Raw genomic sequence first — 27,442 nt, forward strand, 5'->3', positions numbered from 1 at the left:
AGATAAAGAAGTTCTGACACGGATAGCTGTCAAGTTGTGGAGAGAGGTTAAGTGTATAATTTTAAAATATGTTTTAGTAATTACCGAATTAAATTTGAAATGAACACGTTAGGTTTAAGCATTATTATGAAAATGGGCTGTATATGTTCCAAAGAAGTTATAAATATAAACGGTGTGAGATACGTAGTCAAAGAACATCTCGGAGATGGGTAAGTAATATAAAACATAATATTTGGTTTGTGTGTTGTTATTGTCGTGTTTAATCAGTGATTATTGTATCAACAAGAACATGATCTATATTCTCAACGAGTTCATTTCAATTGAATAGATTATGTATGTCTATTTCCGAATTTCGACAAACGAAGCTGTGTAGTGACCATATTTTATACTCGATCGAACGCCTTATCCCTATTCGGCCTATTCCATTATATTCTGAATGACCTGATTACATGTTATTCCATAATTCGATTTGGAAAATATTGAATTATCCTAGAATTAATATTTCCTCATGGAATGTGAGATATATGTATATGAGTAACTAACTGAAATTAACTTTGAGATAAGAAGATTGTAGCCAAGTTTGAAGTAGAGGAAATTGTGCATTTGAGAAGTACATTACATTAGTTGTACGAAATTGATTATTTGCGAGTATGTATATTAATTAATTCATCAAAATTTATCGTCCCTTTAAATACCGACATCGGTATATTGATAAAAATGTTTTGTTCCCATTCAAGTTTAGCATTGAAGCTTTATTATTCTGTAATTTTTGCCGTCTCCATCCATTTTTAACCCTACTTCCAGCAATTAGCTACAGCTGTGGGGGTCCCGGGCAACAGGTGCAGCCCGAACGCGTGTAAGCAAAAATTTATAAAATCCACGACCTCAATTAAACTCTTAGGTCACAATTCAAGTAAAAAAATCAAATCTTATCATTCAATATTTTGGAATAATTCTTCTTCATGACAGTGTCTGATGCGTAGTATATTGGTTCTTCGATTATGAATTATGAAGAATTAAAGGAACTCATTAAAAAATTACCGAATAAGAAATACTCAGGCCTGAACGAAGTCGATAATAGATTACTCAAAAACTTAACTGAAAGAGCTATCGTCTAATGTATATTATCAATGCCATCGTTATATGCTCTCATATTGGCCAAATTATTGTAAAGAGAGTCTATTAAAACCTGTACAAAAAAAAGTACGAATCATAGCCAACCTATACGAACTCACAAGTTATAGACCAATTAGTCTATTGCCAAAATGCCAACTATTAACAAACTAGCAGAAAAAATGTCTTGGATCGACTTAATAAATATTAGACAAAATAAAATGTGCCGAACCCTAATCCATTTGGCTTAAAGAAAAAACACAATACTGTACTTAAAATTCCCATAATTCTCACCGATATCATAATCGAAAAACATGCTAATGTTGCTTCTAGACACAGAAAAGGCATTCGATAAGGTCTGCCCCGAGGGCCTATCGTTTGAATTCATCAAACTTGAAACTTCCTCATACTCACATTCTCATTACGCCGAAGCGTCGAACTCGCTATTAAAAAACCACTTACTACAAATTCAAGAAATTTGTAAGAAATAGACAATAACCTTGAATGAAAGCTAAACAGAACAAATTACAATTGCATATTAACCAAAAATAAGATATTCACTACAATGAGAATAGGCAAACCCCCAAAAGCTCTGTGGTAGGTGTTCAATTAAGTAATAGACTGAATGTCCACGAACACAATCAAAACGATAATAACGTACGCTGTACCAGTTTTTTCCCAACTCTACCAATATTTCAGGAAAAAACACTTAGACTAATTATCAATAGTAATAGATATACCAGAATCAAGGACTCACATGAAACAACGGAAATAGAAACAATAATAAAAACACATAAATAGAATTTCTAAACATTTCTATGAGAAACAATGTCAAGCCAGCGACATAATACAAAAATCACTCACTTAAGAAATAATAACATTGATTCCTGTTTCAAACATAAACTGTCATACCAAAATCTTGCGATCTTTGATAGAACTAATGGACAACCATAATGTACCACCCGATACAAAATTATCGAAATAAATATTTTTGAGTTTGACTTTGACATATTAGGAAGTTAGCGACGAACGCGAGCGACCTGGGTTCAATTCCTTCGTGAGCCCACCTTTTTCTTTTAACACCTTCAATGATTTGAGCTATTCTATGAGGAAATAATAAATCACAGTGTGAAAGTTGTGGTGTTTTTAGATTCTACACATTCCAAAACGTAAACTTTGTGCAGGGTGATTCACTCAACTTGATAACCCCAATTTTCTTGAAAACGGCCGATTATTTTTTTAGTCTGCAAACTTCCTTTTGTACAAGTCAATGTTATGTAGGTAAGTTATCAAAATCAGTTTGGTTTACCATATTTTTCAGGGTGCCCCATATAATGTAATCCATGAAGGTCCGGCGATCTTGGGGATATCTGATGGGTTCTTTGGTTCCTATATATTTATTTTCGAATTCTTGATCTAAATATCTCTTTACGATGACAGTACTGTGCATGGAGACTTATCGTGCTGTAGGCACATATTTTGTCTTATTTGAAGATGCGTATTTTATACTTAACCTGCCAACCGTTTTGATGGATATCCAAAGTCACTTGGAGGAAGCCAGAATATTTCGATTATACAAGGGTTGTCCCAGTTTCCAGAAATTTCTTTGGGGCCAGTGAGTTTATTGCTTAACAATACTTTCAAATAAACCCCGGTATTTAGCGGTTCGCGGTATCCTCTTCAAAGGTAAATCTGGCCAAGCGTTTTTATGGACTAGTTCAAGTGACTTTGGATATACTATACCTTTGTCCATGAGCCTTCATAGAATTATGGCCCTATTAAATGGCGTCTTACAATATCACATTTTAAGAAACAAAATCTCTCCAAATCAAAGCCTACTGTTACAATAAAGAAAAAAATTAATGATTATAATTAACATGAAACACGTTGGCTGATCGCTAACGGTTTAAAATAAAAAAAAAATGGATGTGTTGAAAGGTTTTTCATTTTTAATCAGATTTTAGTTTCTCTCATATCTATCATTCAATATACATTCATGTATCGTTCTACCTACGATTTTAAGATGAGCATTTTACGTGTTTTCAAAGTGTCAACTGATGATGTAGGTCACCTCTTATATTTATTTATTATATACTTTTTTTGTGTGTGTTGTTTATTTTGAGCTTGAGGATGTTCATAACTGTCAAAAAATCTCTAAGTTCATTCTTTCATTTAGAATTACCATTAGATATTTTGCTTCCTTTTTCCATTTTATGGTATGATTTTCTATTTTGACGTTTTCTGCTTTATGTTTATTTACTGTTGTTCCTCCGAAGTAAGTTGCAACTGTTTTCGTCGTATTCACTTTTTATCTCCATTTCTTGAAGTATTCCTTCAGTTTATCTAGGTCTATCTGCCTAATAATTGTTTTCCGCAATCTACTGTGATAGTAAATAGCGGTATCATCTACAAACTGGGCATCTATTCATTTTTGGTATGTCTACCAAGTATTAGTTGAACAGTAGCGGTCCTCTCACCGATCCTTGGGGAACTCCAGCTTCAATTTCTTTAATCGTTGACCTGGTACCATCGATATTAACTCCATATTTTCTATTTGCCAGGTACGATTGTATTAATCTCGTGAACTTGGTTGGAAATTTCATCAACTTCATTTCGTATGTCACACCTTGATGCCACATTTTATCAACTGCCTTTTCTATGTCAAAGAATATTGCACCAGTATCTGTAGATAGATTCATTTGCTTCTTGTTATTTTCAGTTGGTCGTACCAGTTGGTGGATCGTTGAATGCTCTTTGTGAAACACAAATTGAAGATCTCCTAGTCCATATAGTTTTTGATATTCTCCCCATCTTCTGGCGTAGTTGTGTCAAAAAGTCAGGTCAAATACCTTGGAGTTCCGTCGGATGCCGTCATCTATACGTGGTCCACGATAAATGAATGTTGAAGGCAAAGGAATCGAGGGGATTCAGGAAAATTTCAAACCATTTTTTGATACATAATATTGTATCTCGAGCGAAAATATTTCATTACATTTGAGAAAGTGAAGTAGAAATAACGGCTGAAAAATAGTGGAACTAACTGTGATCCCTATAGGACCCCTCTAGGTGTATTTCTTGTATTTTTAATTATTGAAAGCATCAATCAGATTAAGATACCATAGTATTATACTCATCCCCGATGTAGATTAATCCTTTTTAAGTAAGTTTCGCAAGTGAACGATAATGTGCCCAAAGCTAACCCGAAAAGCATAAGAAAAAAAGCACCTCTCATTTTAACGAAATCCAAAGTGAGTTGTCTCTCTCCAGAATTCGGAGTGAAAAGTCGAAACATTGTTTCCGATCTCTTTAGCACAGCAAATTTACGGTACCAACGATTGATGAAACCATGCTGCGTTAGCCTTAAGATAAAGTCATCGGAGTATTTCTTTAGTGGCGAGTCTAGCTTCAGTCCAAATACCATGTGGACGTTAACGTAGCAACCATGTACGATTTGGAATTTTTCCAAAATAGACTCATCTATACCTTCTAGGTTCCTGACATATCCTCCTGTCAGAGTGTCCACTCTGAACCCGTAGTTGTATTTCACTAACTTGGAATTTCTGTAAGTCTTGTTAGGTTCACTATCGTAAAGCTGTACCAAAGATTTGGATATGGTATCATTCGACGAAGACATTAAATCAGCCACGCCATCAGTTTCATCCATCCACATAATTTTTTGTTCTATCATATCTTTGATGTCTTTAATGTCCTTGGTTAACATAGGGTATTTCAAGGAAGTCGTTAGTCCTGCATTGTAGCAGGTCACCATGATCAAACAGAAAAGCAACCATAGTAAAAAAACGAAACGTAGAAGTGGGTATTTTCCTGAAAGATTCCTTGGCATGGAAGAACCTGCGAAGGTTCTGATAATATCTAGTATGGTTCTTCCTACACCGTATTCGGGGAACAAATATTCAGGTAATAAACCTGACTGAATAGTCGATAAAATAACAACCATGCAAAATGAGAACAAGACATCTACGCCCCAGAGTTTAAATTCTAGCGTTTGAAATAGAAAAGAGAACCTTGAGTAAAGCATCGGTCTTTTGACGATGAAAGTATTGCAGTGTTGATCCATTGGATAGGACATGCCGTGTGTATACTTCGTCATCCATATAGAACTGGCAGAAATGTCCGCACCGCCATTTTTCATTTCTAGTTCGTAGCTGAGGTTCTTCCAAGGATTTTGCGATACAGGTATTTTCGAAAGGCTCATGTTGCTCAACACCTTGAATTTTAAGTTGTATGGAAAGATGATCTTCAGTATTTCTATTTCGGCTCCGGTAACGTAGGTATCGCTCTTCACGATTGTGTACGGTGGGTTTTGAAAAGTGGCAACCGTCAAGGGCCTATTCAGGATCCGCAGCATTTTTCTCGGGGTCCATCGGGTACGGTTTCGGATAAAATTGAAGAATTCAGACGTATTTCTCTTGCATTGTGGTTTTGGTAATAGTAAACATAATGACAATCTTGTCATAGACGTTTTTACAAGCGGTAGTTGGTCGATAATATTCTGCTTTTCTTCTTGGTAAAGTATTAGATCCCAGTTTTTTTTATAAATGATCAACTGTAGGTCTTTGAGTCTTGAATTATAGTTTTTCGAGATAATAATAATTTTAGACTGCGCAGGAATAAGCTCAGGTAAAACATAATCCAATTTAGATGAATTTTTGCCATTGGTGAAAATAATGTAATTTTCGTTTCGAAAACATGTGGTATTAGTTGTTTGATCTGCTTTCCATATTTCACCTACTTTATTTCTAAATATTATTTTCAAATTCTCGTCGAATTCTCCTTCCATTGCGATGTAGCAATTAGCCAAATTATTGAAGAATATTTCGAATACTCCTGCTACAAGGTCTGGAGTTATACCACTTACTAATGATATGGTGGTCACAAAACACAACAATTTTCTTACCATCATTTTGAAAGCTGCTAATAAGACTGAAAAATTGTGCTGCCCTACCACTAATAGTTTATTATAGCATTGAATATAAGTAGTTGAAATTATGTCATTTGGGTTGATCGTAGAATGAATCCAGATTATTTGGTAAATTGTTCACGCATTCGAATGTTATCATAATTTCCAACAATAAATTGATGATTGAACATGAGAAAATGATTACTCCTAATAAAAATTGAGGATTGACTTATATAGCCTAAATGTATACTCTATACTGCTTTCTACTAAGATGAAAATCAGCGTCATAAAATATTGAAAATCACTATTGCAGTGGAAAAAAAATGTAAATATTCGACACAGATTAATGCTTTAATTTACATACATATTACTTAACACATCAAACAACATACAAAACTTCACAAATCATTTGATTCGTGAAGTTTTGCAACACTCATCAATAGTATGATCAGAATAAGTTTTTCATTCGGTTTCACTGTATAAGGAAATATTTTTCAAAAGGGAATAAGTTCTGTAATATAAGTATCGGAAATTGATCATTCAAAAAAAAAATGATTGAGTTCTGTCATTTTACTAGCTAAGATGTCTATAAACCATAGTGTGTCTACTTATTTTTGTATAACTTTGGTACAAAATGGGAGATTTATACGTACTTGATTTTGAGAGATCACTAGAGTTTCAGATGGCGCATACATCGTTTATCCTTATACACTATGTGGAATTATCCCTTACGAATTAATATTGGACCAAATGTTACTAAACTGAAATAACAAGAAGTGAAAATACCTTACAGAACTCTGGTAAGTTCTAGCTGAAGCAACAGGTGATTTATTTCAAAAAGTTCGAAAAAAAAAATCAATGCACACACCATGGTTTCTGGGCATCTTATTACTATTACTATATGTTTTTTAATGATTGGTATAAATGTTTACAAAACCGCAACCTATTATTTTCACTTTTTCATTATTTTTCATTAGAAATGAGCATTTTAGAATGACGCTTGATGGTTTTCAGTGATGACATACTGATTTTTAATATATTTTTTTATTTGAAGGGAAATTGTGGAAATCAGCATAAATACAAGTTTGCTATCATTAAAAACCATCAAAATCATTCCTAATCTAACCTACCTAGATAATATCAAAAATAATTCCTAAAAATAACCTAACCTATTATCTAATAAGTTAGGTTAGGAATGATTTTTGATCTTAGAGTATAGAATATTCTATGTTCTAAGTTTTTGATCGTTTTTAATGATGAATAACTAGTTTTATGCACATTTCCAAGATTCTTCTTCAAATTGAAAATAAAGATTATTGAATGTTTTGAATTGTTCTTGAGAATGATGTCATCAATCTTTACATCTTAAAAATTTACAAGGGTAAACGTGCTTTGAATTCACCATTTTGATAATGTTTCTCTAAAGATTCTTGCCCACTCAGCACATCATTTTACTCACCATCCCGTTAAACAAATCTGTTTGATGCCATCATTGAAAACCAACAAAAATCATTGAATGTTCAATAATTGAAAAAAAATACGACGGGGTGCTTTTGGAAACATTTATCAAATATTGAACAAAAAAATTACACATTTAAATATACAATAGGGATTGAAGTCTGTAGACGTTCAAGATTTATTGTTATTTTTCAATAAATTTTTGGAGCTTAAGCTTTGAAGAAATTACCATATCTTTCACAACCTTTTCATTCATTTAAATATAAGTTGCAAACTATTATGTCTTCCTGAAGAATTCAAATTGATTTCCAGAGGGTTTTCCACAGTTCATTTAGTAGAGAATTCATCAACGAAAAAATGTTATGCTTTGAAAAGGATAAAATGTCACAGCGTCGACGACCAGAAGGTGGCAATGCAAGAAATAAATTATTATAAAAAAATTAAACATCCCAATATTATAGGACTTATTGATTCCTCTTTCAAGGGTAAGAGAATATTGATCGATAATTCAATTTAATGCTTTGAATTTTTTCAGGATCTGCAGATATTGTTACGAATGCCACGTCCGAGGCTTTTTTGGTATTACCATATTTTTCACTTGGGACGTTGCATGATTATCTTGCTGTGAGATCTTTCACAAAAAATTATTTAGATATTAAAGATATACTGAGACTTTTCAGCGAAATATGTCAAGGGGTGAAATATTTACATAATTTTAGTCCCGAACCTTTGGCTCACAGAGATCTGAAGACAGCGAATGTATGCTTATCTGAAGGAATGGTACCCATCATTATGGATTTAGGTGAGATCACAACTATTGCCTGATCGACTTTTTTCATTAGAATATACTTGTACGATTTCGAAAGAGGGTTTTCAATTGAGCAAGACTTGCATTTTTCAAATTACTTATTTTAGGATTTTTATAGATAGGTACATTTGATTTATCTCAAAATATTTTTTGGGATATAAAATTGTCTTAATTTTCTACCCAATCTTCAAATTGGTCTGTATTTTGCAAGCTCGTCACAAAGATCTAATATATTTGACCGGTGTGAACACTGAACTTAGCAGACCGTTTCCAGCTTTCCAATTTTCGTAATTGATGAAATTGATACGAAACAATGGAATGCAATATAGAAAAATTAATTATCGAATTTATTTCTGGGAATTAATCAAGTTTGAATTCATGAATATTTTTATTCTTTTACTTCAGAAAGCAAAGGTCAGTGCATAACCATATTTGGCATGTGAAGTCGTTATACCGATGTGACCACAAAAAAAAATTCAAATATTTGCAAAGGTATACAGACGGTGATTTACCATCCCCTATATTTGGAAATATTATAATTCTGAAAACGTCATCTGGAGCATCACCATATTTGTGATCTTTATTCTGATGTGATTAACCACAAAAAAAAAATCGACTCGCAAGGGAATACAGTGGTTGATTTTTGATCCCTTAATTTTCAAAATTTTATAAAACGGAAACCGTTCTCCGGAGCTTAAACAAATTTGGCATGCGGAATCTTTATTCCGATGTGATTAAAAACCAAAAAAATCGGCGATTCGTAAAGGCATACAGGGGTTGATTTTTCATCCTCTATATCTGAAATTTAATACTCCGAAACCGTTCGCCGGAGCATAACCATCTTTGGTATCGTTAGTTATTCTGATGTGATTAACCACAAAAAGAATCAGTGAATTGAAAAGGATACTGAGGGTGATTTTTCATTCCTTATATTTGTTTGTTTGTTTTTGAAATTTTCCACTAGGTTTGACCACAATTTGTTCTGTGGTTTTTGTATCCTGTTATTAGCTTTAGATTATCCATGTATGGCAATTTGGTAGTTATAGTATCCGTATTGCCTCTGAAAATGAAACCTTTTTTGGTAGCATTCAGTTCTTTAGAGAGGGGATTCGACGTCAAGCAGAATCATAAGGGGCTGGGGTTATGTTCGGCGGAGAAAGTTCGATATTCTAATTCCACATTGAATAATTATTAACCAAATTGCTCGTTTTTCCTCGCTTTTCTGCCTGTGTCTACTCAGTTGGTAAATCATCACTCCAACGCTTCTACGACCAACCCATGACTTGTTTCTTGCAACCTTTTTCAGCCTGCTTTCATCCATGCCGTTCCACTCCTGCTTCCTATTCAATACGCAATCATTCTTCTTCTCAAGGTGCTGTCTCCATTCAATGAAGGTTGGACACAATCTAAGCAAATCCTTCGCAATCCGAAACAAGAAGTATTCGTTCATACACGGGGCTTTGAGTAGACTGCGTAAGAGGAGTCACATTACAAACGTTTCTATCTCGTTCATCGTCTTTACATAGTGTATATAGCATTTCACAAACCTATATCGTAATCCAAAGTTGAGCGAACAATCACAGAGAAAATACCTCATGTTGCTGAATATGCCCCCCTTTCCTTTTCTATTCTTGCCCTTATTTCTATATCCGGATCTAAGTTGCAGTTTATCCACATTCCAAGTTGAAAATTTTAACCATCTCAATGCCTCTTCCCTATATGGAGTTCACGCGAATTGCTGATAACCATTTATTCACTGGACTCTTATCTGATATGAATTTCTTGTAGATTCGTTGCATAGCTATTCGATATTTATTCTTTTTTCCGATATGATAGGTCTTGTATTCATTTTCGGTTCACTTCTGATAAGAATATCTGTAGACCGACGATTAATATGAAGATGTGCTTGGTTCTGCTGAAAAAAAAATGGTGATTAGAGGAGGGGCGAAAGATCATCCGAACACGCAAGCACCTTGACCATAAGATCTATTTTACATCAACTATGGTGTGAAGTGGTTTGTAACATCAGCGATGTGATCTGTTTGTTATTATCATCAAACCACTATAACATCACATCCCTTCAAACCCCTATCTGACGAAGCTTCCACACTAACAGTCATCTGTAAATGACTCTAAACTGCAAATCCAATTCCGTTCCAGAGCATTTTACCCTTCTGAGGCCATCATACATGACTAGATAGAATCACGATTAATTTCTAAGGACAACATAATGCTATTAATTTTCTTGAGTTTGACACCCTGCGATGTCCTTAGTTCCTTCCTTTCCACAGATTTGACCGTTATTGGACCCTAATTCACACTTTCTCGGTAGGACAAAACAACATCTCAGAAAGCTATTCTATGCATGCTTGAATATTTTGACATTGTGGTGATTTGGAAGGTTTCAAATAAAAGATTTGGAAGTCGGAGGCGCAATCAGCTTCTCAAAAAAAACTAAATGATAATATTTCATTTTCGACAAAAAGTCATCAAAAATAAATTTTGACATTACCTCAGCATACTTCATGTGTGGTCATTTTGTTGTAGAAAAATCGAGTCGAAGAAATCATTTCTTTCTACTTGTAATGTTGCTAAGTAGATTTATCTTGAAAAAATATCAAACTTTCTTTAGGTTCTTGCGCTCCAGCCAAAGTTCAGATATGCGGTGCTCAGGATGCCCAGAAGCTACAAGATCTGGCCGCTGAAAGGTGTTCGATGACTTACAGAGCTCCTGAGCTCTTTCATGTTGAAAGCTATTGCGTTATAGATCAAAGGACAGATATATGGGTATAGGGTTTTGGTCTACCAAAATTTGACATTTTGTTTAAACTTTTATTTTTTCAGAGTTTGGGTTGTATTATGTACGCATTATGCTATTTTAAGTCGCCATTCGATGTAGTTCATGAAAAAGGAGATTCAGTCAATTTGGCGGTGATTTCTGGAACGTTACCTCTTCCGGAAGATGGACCATTCAGAGAGGTAAATACTTCATTGAGCATTTTTATTTCACAATTTTCTTCTCATTTCTTTATCCCTCGTATGTGTGGTTTGTTATTTATGAAGACTAATGACAATTTTATTTTATTTCAGAATGTTCATGATTTTATGAAGTTTATGTTAGAAGTTAATCCGTCCGAACGTCCGTTCATAGATAGCGTCATCGAAAGACTACAAGTATTGAGAAATGAAGTTGACGCAATTATTTGAAGAGAAATTATAAGACTTCAAAGGATTTTTTCAATATGCAATGAAGTATTTTTCATTTTGTTAAGATTCAAAGCTTTTATTTATTTGTTAAGATGTACAATGACCGGAAATATAATTTTATCTATTTATAGAATTGGAACATCATTTAATTAAAATTAATTATAAATAGCGAGCGTGCCATAACATTAACGGAAAAATCGAACATATGTTAACCATAAACAATTATCTGTTGGAAATATGCGATAATTGGTAAAAATCCAGAATAACGAATAAATTATCAAATTTTCCTATAGAATGTTTTCAAATTACTCAGTTTATACAAAAATATTAATTCAGAGTTGAAATGTAGCTTGGTTTTCCTCATTCGTTCGAACTAAAAAATAAAAAAAAAATAGAAAACGGGTACAATATTTATTTTTGACTATTGCATTTGAATAGCGGAAATGGTTTTCGTGTAATTTGGAGACATTAAAAGTTGAAGATCATTCAATTTGTCCATAATATACAATTATAGTAACATCGTATAAGTGTTATAACAACAATTCCAGACAAAAAATATTGTTTTATTGTTATAATATAATATAGTTTATGCAGATTTTGATGATATGAATGAGATAAACCTTGGGATGGAAATATAATTCAGGATAAATTGTACACTTATGATTAAAAAAAATATTCCCTGTGATTGAACACTTTTCTTCATATGAATTTAAATCTTAAAATTATGCTTTGTTGGAAATGAAGAAATATTGAAAGTTCCAAGTGCTATTCATCTTGAATGATTATATGTTTTTAACAAAATATTCAAAGTTCAGAGTTCAAAGCAAAATATTATTCTTTAGTTTTATTGTGACTATTTTATAGGGCTCTTTTAGTATAGATTTTATCTATTCATCTGAGTCGGGAGTTTAATTTCATTATATTGAAATTGTAATCCATTATCAATTTGTGTTATTATTTTGCTTTTAAATGCTGCTTTGACCTAAAATTTAAACGCTTTTTTCATATACAAATTTTATATCTAATTTCATTTTGTGGTTCCTTAAGAATTATTGAGAGGACTATGTGAAAATAGCTGTTCATTTTGAAATGGCCTATATATTTCTTACGAAACATGAGGTGAGCAATGAGAAATCTTATTCTGTTCAAGGTGCGACTTGATTGGTTTCGATATTTTTTTTTAATCCCAGTAGGACGTTTAAATTCAGTTCAGTGTAATTGTAATCAATTATTATTGATTTTTCCTGTTTGTTCTGCTTTGAACTAATACTGTGATATTCTCATTAGGAATATTGATTCAACAACCTTACGAATGTAAAAAATACAAACTGTATGTGTTTTTTGTTTTTCAAATTATTATATCACCATAATTCAATTTGAATTCATTCCATAAATTCATTGAATTTATTTCATACAAAAAAATGAACGAGAAGAAATGGAAATTATTTCTTTTGAAGGAGGAATGTAATGTAGTATGCTATATAATAGTTACAATGTTATCTACATTCAAATGGTTGTATTTTCTGAATATTATCGAATTATTTTCGTATTTCAAATAAAATAATCATACATAAGATAGAAATGTGGAATCCTTCATTCTAAGGTAAGAATCATGCGTTAATATTTCACTTGGTCTCAGTATTCCATTATTGGCTTCTTCAATGGCTTTTCTCAACTCCTTAAGACCTACAACACCAACAAGGCTGCCGATGGCTGTTACATATGCTTGATTAAGACCCATCAACGAAAATAGTGAATGAACTTTTAGGAGTGAGGTCCGTTGTACTAGTTGAAAAGGGGCTGGATCTACGCAGCAGCTGGAAAAGTCAACCAGGCACGCCATTTGAACTTCCTCCCACTTTTTTCTTTCAGTTTTGTTCATGTCTCGTATAGGATGACGTAACTGTAAGTTATACTTAAATTTAAGGAGGGAAGATGTATGTTATAAGTTATAATGGAACATTCAATATTCAGGGTGTTTCCAAATTAGCCTTGAACCTTGGAGACCGTGTTAGTATGACTCATATGCTGTCGTTTGAGTCATATTTAGTGATAACCAAAAATAAACATTTCTCACCTTACTTCATTTTTCGAAAATTTTTTCTACGTTGACCAAATTTGATTATAATCTTGGATTATTTTCGTAGCCAGCAAGAAATCCGGATCTTACATCGTGAGAATAAACGAAGCAGCGAGAGGATGGAGAGTAAATTTCAGGCGGAAAGTAACAACTGAAAAATGAGAAAGAGGAATGGTGGAGGTCATTTGAAACATAATTTATGAATACATTTGCTACTGAAATTTTGGGTTTAATTGCGATAAAAAAATATTGAATTCATAACTTCATAGCTCCTGCATTCTAACGAAAACTTTTTTAAGAAATAAAGAAGGAATTTGAAATAATATCGTCTTACTTAAGTTAAGGAATTCGAAAGTTGCAGGCAAATTTATATAGGAAATTTAGTATTCTTTTCTTCATATACCGACTTTCAAATCATACTTATTCTTATTGAACATCTAATACAGAGTAGTTTTGCTTTTTTCATAGATATCATATCCTTTTCTGATGAAAATAATCCAAAATTTAAATCAAACAGCCAATAAATTATACTAACACCTCTTTCAAGATTCACATCAAATTTGGAAACACCCTGTATAGAGAAATATTTCATGGTCGGAGTTGATAACAGAAATACAAGGTTCTAAGCTTTTAAACGTTTTCTTTGGTAACTGAGAAAATTGCAAAACAATTAAGAACATCTAAACATTCTACAAAATTACATGAACACTGGAGCAGTTGATGAAATCGATACAGTTTATCATACTGATATTTACAGAATACCAATTTCTTCTACTGCTGAAGATCCTGCACAGGTTTTTGAACCAACACTCAGCCTAGTAGGTTTACGAATGGATAAAACAGTCATGCGTATCTAGTATGAAGTAAGTAGAAGAGGATAAAATCGTATACCGACACACATAATTTCACCGAAACTATCCTGAATTCTAAGTTTATGAATGAAGGTAAGGTAGCTGATAAATATCACGGCATATTGAGAAAAAACTTTTGTATATGCCATGTTAGAACACCATAAAAAATGACGTCTGATTGAAGTTATAGTATAAGAAACCAGATTAACAAAGAAATGACGATTGAAGAAAAGCTCAAATGCAAAAATATTAACAATACAAAAATAAATACTGAAGAACGTACCAATGATGATTTGATACCAATAAGAGGTGAATTGGAAATTGACAAACACACCCAGGGATTGGTAAAAGCGTGAGTCCTTCTGTATTTCGAATATACGGGATGAGTGAATGTTGCCTTTTGTGGGGAGTAAGAGATTTTTACTCTTCGTGATACACTCATGTCTGGTTGTCGATTATATAAAACGAATAATTGTACCAAAGATGAAAATGTAATGGATGGACATAATATTTTGTGTTCTAGAATAGATGTTGTTTATCAAAAGCTTATACGAGAATACTAGAATAAGGGAACGAATTCAAATGCACTATAATATGGTCCTCATAGCAAAATATCAGATCCAAATATTTTTGAGGAAAAATTGCAATACACCCTAGTACCAAATGAAACGTCTTCAATTATCCAGTATTTGGAAGTATTATGAATGATCAATACCATCACCGTTCTTCCTTTGGACGGTAGGATACTTGACCCCTTCGAACCACCTAGCAATGATTTGAAACTTCCTTGGTTCTTTGGTACTTTCCTAAAAATGAAAATAATTTCAGACCAAGATTAAGATTTAAAATTTAAAATCTTAGAGTTTTACCTGAAAATAGACCTGAAAGCTTTCTCCTTCCGTTTCTCAAATCGATCATCATCTTCCGTCAAGGTACCTTCAACAGTTACATAACTTTCTCCTCCGAAGATACCTGGCGTCGACTATAAATAGATATTTTATATTTTATATCACATTTCCAGGACATATCTCTTACCACAGAATGTCTCAGAGTCTGGTTGTCATAAGTGGACAGTCTATTATTTGTTTCTACAGTGGTTTCAGAACTCTTATCTTCTTCAGGAGCTAAATTTTCCTTTGAATCTTGGAATACCTTCTTGAAGATGTGCTCTAATCTTTTCTTCCTTCCAATTTGTTCTTCAAGCAATTTAATGAGTTCATTCCTTTTAGCAGAACCTAAGAGTATCATATTTTCCGAGTTTTCCACTATGGGAAAGGTTTTCAACTTAGGATTTTCCTTAAGTACATTCTCCAATTCTACGTACGTCATTTCTAAATGGATGAATTTCACATTGGTCACCATGAAATCATCAACAGTTACTGTGTACATTTCTGGAAACAAATTGATGAGATATATTGTGACTTAATTCTTCTAGATCTTTACTTGAGACGCTTGGTAGAAGATCAGGAAGGTAGGGTAGCTTCTTAATAATTATAACATTATTGTAGCAACTTGGACCGAGTTTGGTAGATATTCCCACTGCTATAAGAACAGCAATCAAGATTGGTATAGCATGGCAGATTTGACCAGTCATCTCGAATACTATAACCGCTACAGACACTGTTTGGGTTACAGCACCTGTGAAAGCAGCTGCTCCTACTGTGGCGTAACCTCCCGGTATGACGTGAACATTCCGACCGCCATAAAAGAAACCTAGGCATAATTGAAAACATATTTAAACTACCTATGTGATTCATTGTGGAAACCATATGAAGAAATCATTATTTTTCAACATAATGTCTATTTAAGCACTAGGCAACGTAAAACTGTGCGATTTACTTTCCCGTAAACAGAGAGCACGATCAACAACCAATACGGTAGCATCAGTAGAGTAAATCGCACGGTGAATAACCAATTAGAAAAAATCTTTACTAGGTAGTTGCCTCGAAAACGAATAACAGCCCACGTAGCCGATAACTTTTTTCCGTGATTGTGCCGCGATTTGCCACCAAGAATAGTGAACATGGTTTCAGATAGCTCAGGAGAGGACAGCATGGGGGAACATGAAATAGGCCTACATCCAGGAGTGGATAAGGGAAGGCTGACGAAGAAGGAGAGAGAACAACTCGAATTGTAAGACAATGGACTTCTAGAAGAAGTGTGTGACCACTTAATACCAATTATTTTTATAATGGTATAAGTTTCGCAGAATCAGTCTCCTTTCTCTTCAAAAAAGCATCAATTGAAATTTCATAGACTTTCGAGATTTTCTGACTAGTCTAAAAGCCGCTATTTGAGTGGACTAAAAATATTTGATAATGTTTACCATCTGGATACCATGTCGCCATGATTTCTCCAATTATCCTACCGAAAGCAGCTCCAAATCTGAATGTTGGAATGAAAGTTCCATTTGGTACTGGCATTGTTGAAGCGAAGATTGACATTAGAAACTGAAATCAAATGTTTTTAAATTAATTTTAGTTTTGAGCGCTCTTCTCTGAATCATTTCGTCACAATCTGTGTAATTTTTGAATTTTGAGCCGGGTATGCTCTTAAATGATAAAGTTCAATTCTTAATCTTGAAAATTGAAATGCAAAATGTTTACTCAAGGACGTGAAAACACCTAATATATAGGTACCTACACAATGACTTTGGACTGGAAGAATCTAGAAACTCGAAATTTTCAGGGAAGGTTCAGATTTCGAATGCCGTGGTAAAATTCGTCGATGAGATCCTAGTCGCACTAGGATATTCCGTAAATATGGCTGTTTGGAATTTAATGTTTATGTTAATTTCAAAACTGCAGATTCGATCGAGATGAAAATTTGTATTTGTATGTAGAATGATAATTTAAATCCTCGTGCAAAAATTCATATTGATCGCTTAATGAGAGCCTTATAAAATTCAAGAAGAATATCGAAACACAAAAAAAACATACCGAGAAACAAAGGCCCAACCCTTCATTTCTGTGGAATTGTAAAGTGGTGATGTTGAACCTAAATAATCTAGGTACTCTCATCATGAAGTTTATACTAAGACAACTCCTAAGGTAGATTTGAAATAAGCAAGAATAAGAAGAACTTCTCCAGAGTTGAAACAAAGTTTGCATGCGGCATGTTGAGAAACCTTAATCCAACTCAATTTTTTTATTCTTTCAGAGGCCATTATCATATATTCGTTTGATCTTCGATTCAAAATAATAAATGGAATTTTAAAGTATCATCACTTAACGAAGAGATGAATTCAGGGTAACATCACAATATGACCTATTACTTTATTTATCTTTTATTACTAATTTAAGAAGTTTTTACTCGTCTATCTTACGAATTACAAAATATTTCATCTTCTCATCTGACTACATTTTCTTGAGCAAAATTTATTGACTTTTTGGATGGTAGAACATTTGTTTATATATATCCAACTCATTAGTAAATTTGATAATAATTGTTCTTACCATGAAACCCATAAAACTTAAAAGGTGAAGATATGGACCTGTTCTGTTCGTTCTCCAATTATTAAGTATCACTTCCTGTGAGTCGCTTAAGTTGCCTGTCATCCAAGTGAAGTTAGCGAATAGATTGTCCACGTGACCCTTCGGTGCAAGATGTCCAGCAAGATATCTTCCGATACCAGGCGGAAATGTTATGGAAGACACTACCAACACGACAAAACCTGGATAAACGAATCGACTGGAAAAATGTATCTTCATCATGTTAATAATACCGTAAGTTATATAGAAGACTTACCAGAAACTATTAAGCCATATTAAAAATTTATTTCTTTTTGTGAAAAGAACGTAGTTTCTGTGACACCAACAATACAGTGCACCGCCAAAGCCACATACTACACTGAAACATGTTTAGCTAAATCAAGATGTTATGTTAAATCTTTAGATTGGTTTGTAGTTTTTTTAGAAAAATGTGCATGTCTGTGCTGATTCTTTGTAACAATCCATTGCCTCATATTGAATGTAATCCACTCACCCTATAATCGCAAATGCGATGAGTTCTTGCGGATCAAACGGCAACTCCACCAAGAAGTTTGTTTTGAACACAGGCGTGTATGTTTTGAGACCATCTATCCATACAGATAGTAGCCTATAAGTTATAGCACCGCAGACAGCTGCGAAGAACCCTCGAAAGTAATTTCTAACCGCGAAATATGATGTTGTTACCTCGATGCTAAAGAGAACACCTGAAATTAAGAAGAAATTAATTTCATAAAAAAAAGGTGAAATCTGCTATTGTAAACTGTTTTTTATAATAACCAAATTTTACCTCCAATAGGTGCTGCGAATGTAGTGGCTACTCCAACTGCGCATGCAGCAGCCAACATTTCAGTCTTCCTTATTTCTTCTCCCTTGAAATGTCTCATTTTCGTCAAAAAATTGGAGTATAAGCTTGTGACTATACTTGACATGTGCACAAGAGGTCCCTCTTTACCGAGAGGCATACCAGAGCCTATAGTACATGCTATGCCAAAAATTTTGGCAACTAGTACTCGAAATGTTAGGTATTCTTTCAATACAACTCCTCTCAGAATTGTTTTGAGTTCTGGTAGTCCGGAACCTGAAACGAGAATTATAATATTTTTAGAGATATTTGTAATTTAACCTGTTTTTAATTCCCCAATGATAATTGTGGATTCGTTCAGAAAAATCTCTTTAAAACTTTACATGTTCATTTCTAGAAACATTGTTGAAGTTATGCGTAGACATTTTTTTAATTTTATCAACTTTGGAAGGATATATCCCTTAATATGCATTTTGGGCCATAAGTTTATATATCAAACTATACTTATTTTTTATGGTATCACCCCCCAGAAAGGTCGGACCTACACATTTTCGACTCAACCTGTGTGTAAAATAATCAATAGAATGTTCATGCCTTATATCAAGAGGATCTCATCATCAAAAGCCCTCATCTAGATAAAATGATCGACAACAATGATATCAAGTCAGTGCTTTTTTCCGAATTGAATTTGAAAAGAAGCTTTTCCGGAAATTGTTCATTCCGTATTTGGAAGATAACTGTCTGCTTGTACCTATTTAGGAATGTCTTCAAAGAAATGAATAAGATCAGGTGACCGTAATTGTCAGATGATAACTGCTTTAAAAAAGAGGTCCGTACAAAATAAGAGGAAACAATTATCCCCGCATTTGTTCGCCAAATATTCTATAAATTATTGTGTACATTTCATACAAACCTGCACTCTGGGGTCCAACAATGTAAACGAATGCTACGTTAAACATGATGAGGCAAAATGGCAATAATATCCATCCAAAATATTTCAAACTCATGTTGAAGCCCAGTTTATAAAGATACATCCTAGCTGAAAATCATTAGGTAAATAAATGATAACTCTATTCTGAACCATTCATCCTTACAACTTGAAAACAAAAGTACTAGTTTATCGATTCCATAACTAATCAAAGCCATGATGAATCCTAGAAAGGCTAGAAAGACCCAGTCCTCACCTAACCGACCAACAGTGTGCTTCCAAATAAAGGACATTCTTCTCAACCATTTTCCTGAAAACAAAGGAAGTGAATTACAAAATTCGAAGAAGTCATTGGAATATGCATATAGGTATGTGCATATATGCACATTATATTATTTTATTACTGATATGTGTAGGTACTCTGCAACACCAAGAAGACAGAACTTTTTGACCAAACTTGGCAAAAATAGTTAAAGATTACAATTGATTAAAATTTCATGATAAATAATCTAACCATGGAAAATTTGACCTTTTACTTGTAACAAAATTATCTGGTATATTTTTCGAAAGATTAAGAAGATTTCGTCCTTATTTTCCTTCCAATTCTTTTGTTTATGTATTCTTCTCTGGGTTTTGAGGCGCGAGTGTGAAAATTTCCGACGAGTGAATGAATTCGGTAGAAGTCACATTATGAATTACTAGAAAGTGGTTTTTCATTAAGAAAAATTGCTGTTCGTCATAACTGGAAACAATCTTTTATAACACAAGCATGGTCTACAGAGGGCTAAGAACGTCGTAGACTAGGAATTTGAAGACCAAGATAGCTAAACAAGATCTAGGACCACCATCTTTGATTAATGGAATTAACTGATTCTCAAGTTCAAGATCAATATCCTATCAATGATTTCGAAACGAAGTAGGTAACTTCGTCCTGTAATCTTTTGTATAATTGACCTTCAAATTAGAGCTTTTGGCTTGCCCACCTATTAACGATATCTTGTGCTTTCGTTGACGATCGTCATCGACAGCAACATTGGAAGTGGATTTGGACGTAGAATGGCAAAGGGTGGTCTTCAGTAATGGATACCGATTCTGTTGGGGAATGCACATTGGTCTCATAATAGTCAGACGTAAACGTAGCGAACGTCACAATGAGTAGTTTGTAGGGGTGCTATTGTTTGTAGAAACAATTGATGTCAATTGGTATTATTCCGACAATAAGCATGCCCACCAATATTTTGAATGAAATTCAGCTTCAGGAGCTGGAGGATCCGTTTTTTTCAACAGGCTAATGTCTGTTCGTAATGCATTCTATGGAGCGCACCGAAGAGATTAAAGTCAATATATTGCCGTGGCACCTCAAATATCCCGATCTTTCGCCTATCGAATATGTGTGGGATCTGGAACATGATTGGTAGAAGACTGAAGCAATTAGCGAATCCTCCACAAACACCACAGGCTCTCATGACTTACATACAGTCATACCTAAGGAGAAAATCGATTACCTGGTGGAATCGATTACTAGAAGGGTGCGATGGTATCTATCCAGTACGGGGGGTTTAACACATCATTAAATTTTTTTTTCACGAAATCTTGAACACGGAATATTGACTATGAGTACGGAGTATCAACCATGGTGTACAGGGTGAGCAAATAAGCGAGGTAAGCGACTACATCTCAGGATCCACTCATCGTAAAAACTTGCGGTAAAAATTTTTACCACTAAAGTGTACAAGAAAACACACTGGAAATTGTTTTGAAGTTCATACCTCTACCGCTAGGGGGCATAATTGCTATCGTCGAGTAGAAAAATGAATTTCACTCGAATATTTCCCTCCTGTCAAAAATTCTATGTATCTGGAGAACAATTATCGAAAATTACAGCGATAATTGCATTGTAGGAAGCGAAACTGCACTGCGATAATTGTTCTGTTCATAGATGCTTAGTTTCTATGCATCTTACACAGTTCGAATCTATGGCAATTCCATTCTAAATCAGTTTGACAGGTAATGTAACAGTTTATTCGGGAAATATTCCCCCGAATTACACTCGTGCATCAAAATTACCGGATAATTTCGCATTCCAGCGTGTTTTCTTTGAAAGACTGCATTCGGTCATTTTCATTTTTGGAGAAAATGAACTCATGCAGTTTTTATGACAACACGCTGTCATGCAAAATTATCGGTAATTTTGATGCACTTGTGCAATTACTTACGAAAATGTTTCATTTAAAGTTGAAGAAAAAATATCATCACTGTAATTCTTGGAGAATTTTCTATCTTTTTGAATTGTCACTTTCGATTTTACGACATCAAAAAAGGGTAGAGGAAAGGGAGAAATCTGACTGATTGAAATGCCCGTAACTTCAATTTGGCTCAACATTTTTGAGCAAATTAGATCTCGTCTAAGAGATAATATTTTGTTGATTGAGGACAAAATATACTCATGATAAATTTGTTTTTGCTGCTTTCGATAGGGGGAGCTAAGTCAGAAGTTCATTGTTTCGTTCATTTTACTTCGAAATTTCAAAAGTAATGATAGGATTTTCTTAACAGAAACAGAAGTTCCATCAAATTTGCATGAATAAACCTGAAGGTCGCAAAGCGATGGCTTCAGGCGATCTGAAGTTATGGCCGAAAGAAGATATTCTTCAACTGATGCACTGCGAAAAACCAAATTATGTCTTTAGGTTCTGACAGAAACAGAAATCCCATCAAATTTGTTCGAAAAAACCAGAAGGTCGCAAAGCGATAGCGCCAGGCGTTCTGGAGTTATGGCCAAAAGAAGACACAATTTAGTTTTTCAGTGGATCAGTTGAATATCTTTTTTCGGCCATAACTCCAGAACGCCTGAAGCTATCGCTTTGAGACCTTCTACGTTTTTCATACAAATTTGATGGGATTTCTGTTTCTCTCAGAACTTACAGACAAAAATTGGTTTTCCGCCGTGCATCAGTTGGAGAATATCTTCTTTCGGCTATAATTCCAGAAAGCCTGGAGCTATCGCTTTGCGACCTGCAGGTTTTTTCATGCAAATTTGATGAAATTTCTGTTTCTGTTAAGAAAATCCCATCATTACATTTGAAATTTCGAAGTAAAATGAACAAAACAATGAACTTATGACTTAGCGCCCCCTATCAAAAGCAGCAAAAACAAATTAATCATGAGTATATTTTGTCTTCAATCAAGAAGATATTATCTTTCAGACGAGATCTAATTTGCTCAAAAATGTTGAGCCAAACTGAAGTTACAGGCACTTCAATCAGTCAGATTTCTCCCTTTCACCTACCCCTATTTGATGTCGTAAAATCGAAAGTGACAATTCGAAAAGATAGAGAATTCTACAAGGATTACAGTGATGATCTTTATTATCTTTATCATGATATTTTTTCTTCAACTTCATATGAAACATTTTCGAGTAAAATTCATTTTTCTACTCGACGATAGCTATTACGCCCCCTAGCGGTAGAGGTATGAACTTCAAAACAATTTCTAGTGTGTTTTCTTGTAAACTTTAGTGGTAAAAGTTTATACCGCAAGTCTCTACGATGAGTGGATCCTGAGATATAGCCGCTTACCTCGCTTATTTGCCCATGCTGTACATGTTCGTGATGTGCTAACGTTCATAGGTGTTGAGTGAAATGCAAAGTTTTTTTTAATATCCAAATTATATAAAAAATTAATGACTCACATTTCTTTGAAAAGCATCAGTTGAAATTCGACCTTCTTATCTAGTTCGGAAAAAAGAAAAAAATTTATTAATTCTTACCCTCGTAAAGATTGAGTTCTTTTCTCCTAGACTTTCCTTCAATTTTTTGTTCTAATTTAGCCTGTTTTATTTCTTGCTTAGCGAATTTCTTGAGTTGTTTGATATAGGTCTTTTCATAATCATCATCTGTCTGAAAATATCGATGAATTGATAATATGCAGAAAGTGAGATGTTTAGATGAATCAATGTAGGTTATAAGCATGCAGGGCTAGCTAGAAATCCCTACCTCCCTATCTCCACTTTTGAACGGTTGAATTAAAAATGATGAATATGAAGGTTGAATGGTGTGCCTAACAAGATGTATGCTTCTCAATTACTCATAACATACTCCCAAAAGTAGTTAGTTAAAAGTATTTAAACATTTAATTGATGAATATTTGTTCATGATATGTGACAATAAGTGTTCTATTTTCTTCTTGACCGATATGCATTATTAGGTGTAGAGTAAATCTTAGATTTCCAGTCCTCCTATAGAAAAAATCCAATGATGTGAGGTTCTGTGACCAAGCTGGCCATCATATGGAATCTCGTCATCCATTCATGATGGCGTTATCTAGATAGATAACGCCATACGGCTACCGCATCATAATATTGTCTAGGGAATCTTTTGCGAACTTTATTGGCAAGTAGCAGATTCTATAGAATGGCCATCTCGATCCTTCCTGAGGATTTTTCGAGCTGAAAGGTTTAAGTTCGCATGAAAAATTTCATATATTTGACTCATATAAATTGAAGAAGGTAATCTTCGATAAACATGATAATAATGAATAATTGTATGAAATAGAAAAAGTTCTCAATTGAATTATGCCATCAATATGTGAAATAATGTTTACCGATGATAGTGCTTGTATGGAAAATTATATTTGTAACAAAACCATCATCCTAATATTTCTCGATTCAGATTGTGGAATGTTACAAAATTGATCTGAGAAGTTGATGACATTCAATCATCGATTGAGATTCAAACTGAAATTGAAGAACTATGTTTTTATGGCATTGAATCTAATATTTTCGATCTACATATACTTGTTCTGAAGCTAGCAGTGCATGATTGATAAAAATATTTTCAGTTTCTCTGAAAAAAATTTCACCTTCCGAATCCTTTATAATTTTTCATCCTTAATTATTGATGATTAACATCGATCATTTTACTCAATTGGTACCTTTTATTTGTTGAACGTTTTTTCTGGTTATAAAATTTCCAACACTTGTGATGAAGTATTATTATTATTATTTGAACTGGGGTCGTTTTGGTTCGGTAAGCCTTCCGGGAACTGCAACATCTTTTGTTCTCTACCCTGCTCATTCATAGAGGGAGGTCGTCAATGACGTTAATAAAACTAACAACCTCCTTAGGTGATGAAGTGCGATGAAGAAATTAGTTACACCTTTATTATTTTTTATTCTTAATTACTGATGATTAACATCAATAGTTTTATTAAACTGCTAACATTTATTTGTTAAATAAAATAAAATTTCTACAACGTGTAAGTTATTCAATTGTAATTCAATTGTAACGATTCAGAAAGAGATATATTGTTTGACATAATCATCCTTAAATTTGGTTGTGCGGTGGTTTAAACTGGTTTTGCAATCTGCACAAAATCCTTTGTATTGATTTGATTGTCTAAAACCAGTATTTCGACTGGTATGTAAGCTACTCGAATTTAAGTCTACGAGAGGAACAAACTTATATCAATTCAACTTACTTCAGACAATATTTGAAAGAACATGAATGGTTTAAGATTGATGCTGAAACGAACCTGATATGATTTTTTTCATTTAGATATTTCAGATAATGTTATTCTTCAAACTGATTTATGAAATATTATGGATATGAAAATTATAGGATAATGTTTAACACATATCGGTATAGTAACACATATTATTTTTGTAATTGTTTCGCTCCACTATTTCGCTCCATAATATATACGAAAATGTGGATTGATCACTTTTCTAATATTTTGTTGGTCACTTCACTTGGTTGATTTGTTGAAAAAAACACATTTTTGAGTAAACTTCAAAACGTTGGCTTCTTTAAAGTCAGACCATAATGTTGAAGTTTATTTTCGCAGATTTCATTCAGGTTCATTGACGAAGAATTTTAAATTAAAAATTTTCTTCTGTTCGCTTGTGAATGCTTTTGATTTTCTGGTGGTTTAGCCTTTATTCTGCTTTTTCAAATAAGATCGCCGTATTTTCATAAATTTATTCCAATGTTGATATTCAGTAATGATTTCATCTTGAAATATTCAGACCAAATTATAAAATCGCCATGCCAGCCTCTCTACAGAAGTAACATTTTCAACACCTTATAAAACAATATAATATGTTGATACTTTTATATATCTATGAATCATTAAGGTCCCAACATTGTTTCGTAGAAAAATACTTTCATAAAAATATTGCATGATTTTTAGATTCAGCTCTAGAATGATCCTAGAAGCATACTTTCTTTAGATCAAACTTAAGACTAAATAGTCAAAATTCGACAAATTATCTGCAGGCAAGTGACATAATCCAATCTTTGATAAGAAGGTGTAGAACCTGATGATCAGTTCAAATAGTCAGAAGTAGCTAATATATCTACTCGAAAAAACATTGCCTGTATCGACGGCGTGGTTTCTTCATAAATTACCAATTAAAAAAAACTCCATATTTTCAATTTTTCGCCATTTTATTGTTGATGGTGCTTCTAAAGATAAAGTTATCTGAGTAACTTCGGTCTATACCTCTGTTTTCAAACACCCTGTTTATACGAAAATAATTTTAAATTGTGTTCTTAACTACTATTTACACATCAGAAAAAAAGATTTTCAAACAATCTTCATTTACTCCCTCAAAATGAGATCCGCGTCTGCGGTTGGCCACCCGGTAGGTATATTTATATAGGCGCATATGACGTCAGAAAACATGCATTAACGAAATTTTACAATCAATTCATTTAAACGACTAGTATACTATACAACTCCAACACGTGTCAATCATTGATAATTTTATCGCCGTCGACGATTGATACCGAACGTATTACAATATATCGATAGATTTATCCACAAGAAATGCCACACTTACCTGCACTGGGAGGTACTGAGAATCATAAACTTGATCCGAGGGCAAATTGACAATCCTCTTGGTGGTTAACATATCGTTCGTCGTCTGAACTCCCGTTTTTCGGGTTTTAACACATATCAACAAGAAACTCGCTATGTACTACCAATACTTCTGTTTAGTACCGTGGCTGGTATGACGTCAGGATAACTGAAGTCACCCAGAACCCGTGATTCGGTTCATCTAAAAATCGTCCCATCAATTGTAGTTAAACATTTGCTAATTAAAATTTTATAATATTTGAGTCTGGAGGTTCCTGATTGTTTGGAGATAATATTTGCAGCATTTATTAGTCCCGGTGGGTAGACAATGGTAATGATGATATTCTTCATTTATCGAGGTTAGTGGGTTGTGGTGTCGAAAATGCAGTAGCCCAGCGTGAAAAATAAATATGTACTTTTCGGGTGCCGTTTCCCCTTTGATGCACCGCTCTTTATGTTTCACTGGAGTGAATGCGTTAGATCGGTATTCAAAATTAGAGGAGAGAGTTAGAGAATCAATACTGACAACTGTGCTTATTATATTGAATATTTTCAGTGGCATGTTTAACTAAACATGATGAATCAGTGGTTGGTAGGTGACCCAAAATCTGATTTCAAATTTCTAAACTTTTTCGAAACTATCAACGGCAGGACTTTGTGGTAAGCAGATATTCTATTGAATATCTATGATATCTATTGGTTGTTCAGAAATTTATTATGAAGATGACTATTTTTTCCATGAAGCTTCAAAGTTACAATATCTTCTTATGACGATAGGTCAGGCGATCTAGCCGGCCACCTATTGGGACTTCTGTTACCTTATTAGTTCTCTGTTTTTCAAGATGATGCGTTACTAGTTCCTGATGAATATACTGTCTCTAAATGCAAATGCTTTATACCGAACAGAAATACTGTTAGAAGAAAA

General features: G+C 33.7%; 2 protein-coding genes across 2 annotated transcripts; one reads left to right on the plus strand and one right to left on the minus strand.

Moving 5' to 3' along the window:
• Positions 1-11,637, plus strand: LOC123675001 (serine/threonine-protein kinase 16). Its single transcript, XM_045610215.1, has 6 exons — positions 1-209; positions 7,805-7,977; positions 8,028-8,294; positions 10,933-11,087; positions 11,145-11,279; positions 11,391-11,637. The coding sequence occupies exons 1-6, from the start codon at positions 100-102 to the stop codon at positions 11,505-11,507; spliced, it is 957 nt and encodes a 318-aa protein (XP_045466171.1). The 5' UTR covers positions 1-99; the 3' UTR covers positions 11,508-11,637.
• Positions 11,638-12,168: 531 nt separating this feature from the next.
• Positions 12,169-26,813, minus strand: LOC123675000 (chloride channel protein 2-like). The gene is made up of 14 exons (XM_045610213.1): positions 26,501-26,813; positions 23,429-23,558; positions 19,826-19,969; positions 19,645-19,770; positions 18,717-19,007; positions 18,423-18,633; positions 18,186-18,287; positions 17,894-18,128; positions 16,765-16,888; positions 15,882-16,151; positions 15,474-15,829; positions 15,308-15,420; positions 15,154-15,244; positions 12,169-13,410 (listed from the first exon to the last, which is right to left on the minus strand). Exons 1-14 carry the CDS (start codon positions 26,570-26,572, stop codon positions 13,072-13,074), a joined length of 2,604 nt encoding a protein of 867 aa, XP_045466169.1. The 5' UTR covers positions 26,573-26,813; the 3' UTR covers positions 12,169-13,071.
• Positions 26,814-27,442: the final 629 nt, after the last annotated feature.

This window comes from Harmonia axyridis, chromosome 3 (genome assembly GCF_914767665.1).
Source record: "Harmonia axyridis chromosome 3, icHarAxyr1.1, whole genome shotgun sequence".
Taxonomy (NCBI): Eukaryota; Metazoa; Arthropoda; class Insecta; order Coleoptera; family Coccinellidae; genus Harmonia; species Harmonia axyridis.

Coding starts and splice junctions, on each gene's coding strand:
- LOC123675001 (XM_045610215.1), top strand. CDS start 100: ATGAACACGTTAGGTTTAAGCATTATTATGAAAATGGGCTGTATATGT. Junction 7,978..8,027: donor TATTGATTCCTCTTTCAAGG/GTAAGAGAATAT, acceptor GAATTTTTTCAG/GATCTGCAGATATTGTTACG. Junction 11,280..11,390: donor AAGATGGACCATTCAGAGAG/GTAAATACTTCA, acceptor ATTTTATTTCAG/AATGTTCATGATTTTATGAA.
- LOC123675000 (XM_045610213.1), bottom strand. CDS start 26,572: ATGTTAACCACCAAGAGGATTGTCAATTTGCCCTCGGATCAAGTTTAT. Junction 19,771..19,825: donor AGTACTTTTGTTTTCAAGTT/GTAAGGATGAAT, acceptor AATGATTTTCAG/CTAGGATGTATCTTTATAAA. Junction 15,421..15,473: donor AGACTCTGAGACATTCTGTG/GTAAGAGATATG, acceptor ATCTATTTATAG/TCGACGCCAGGTATCTTCGG.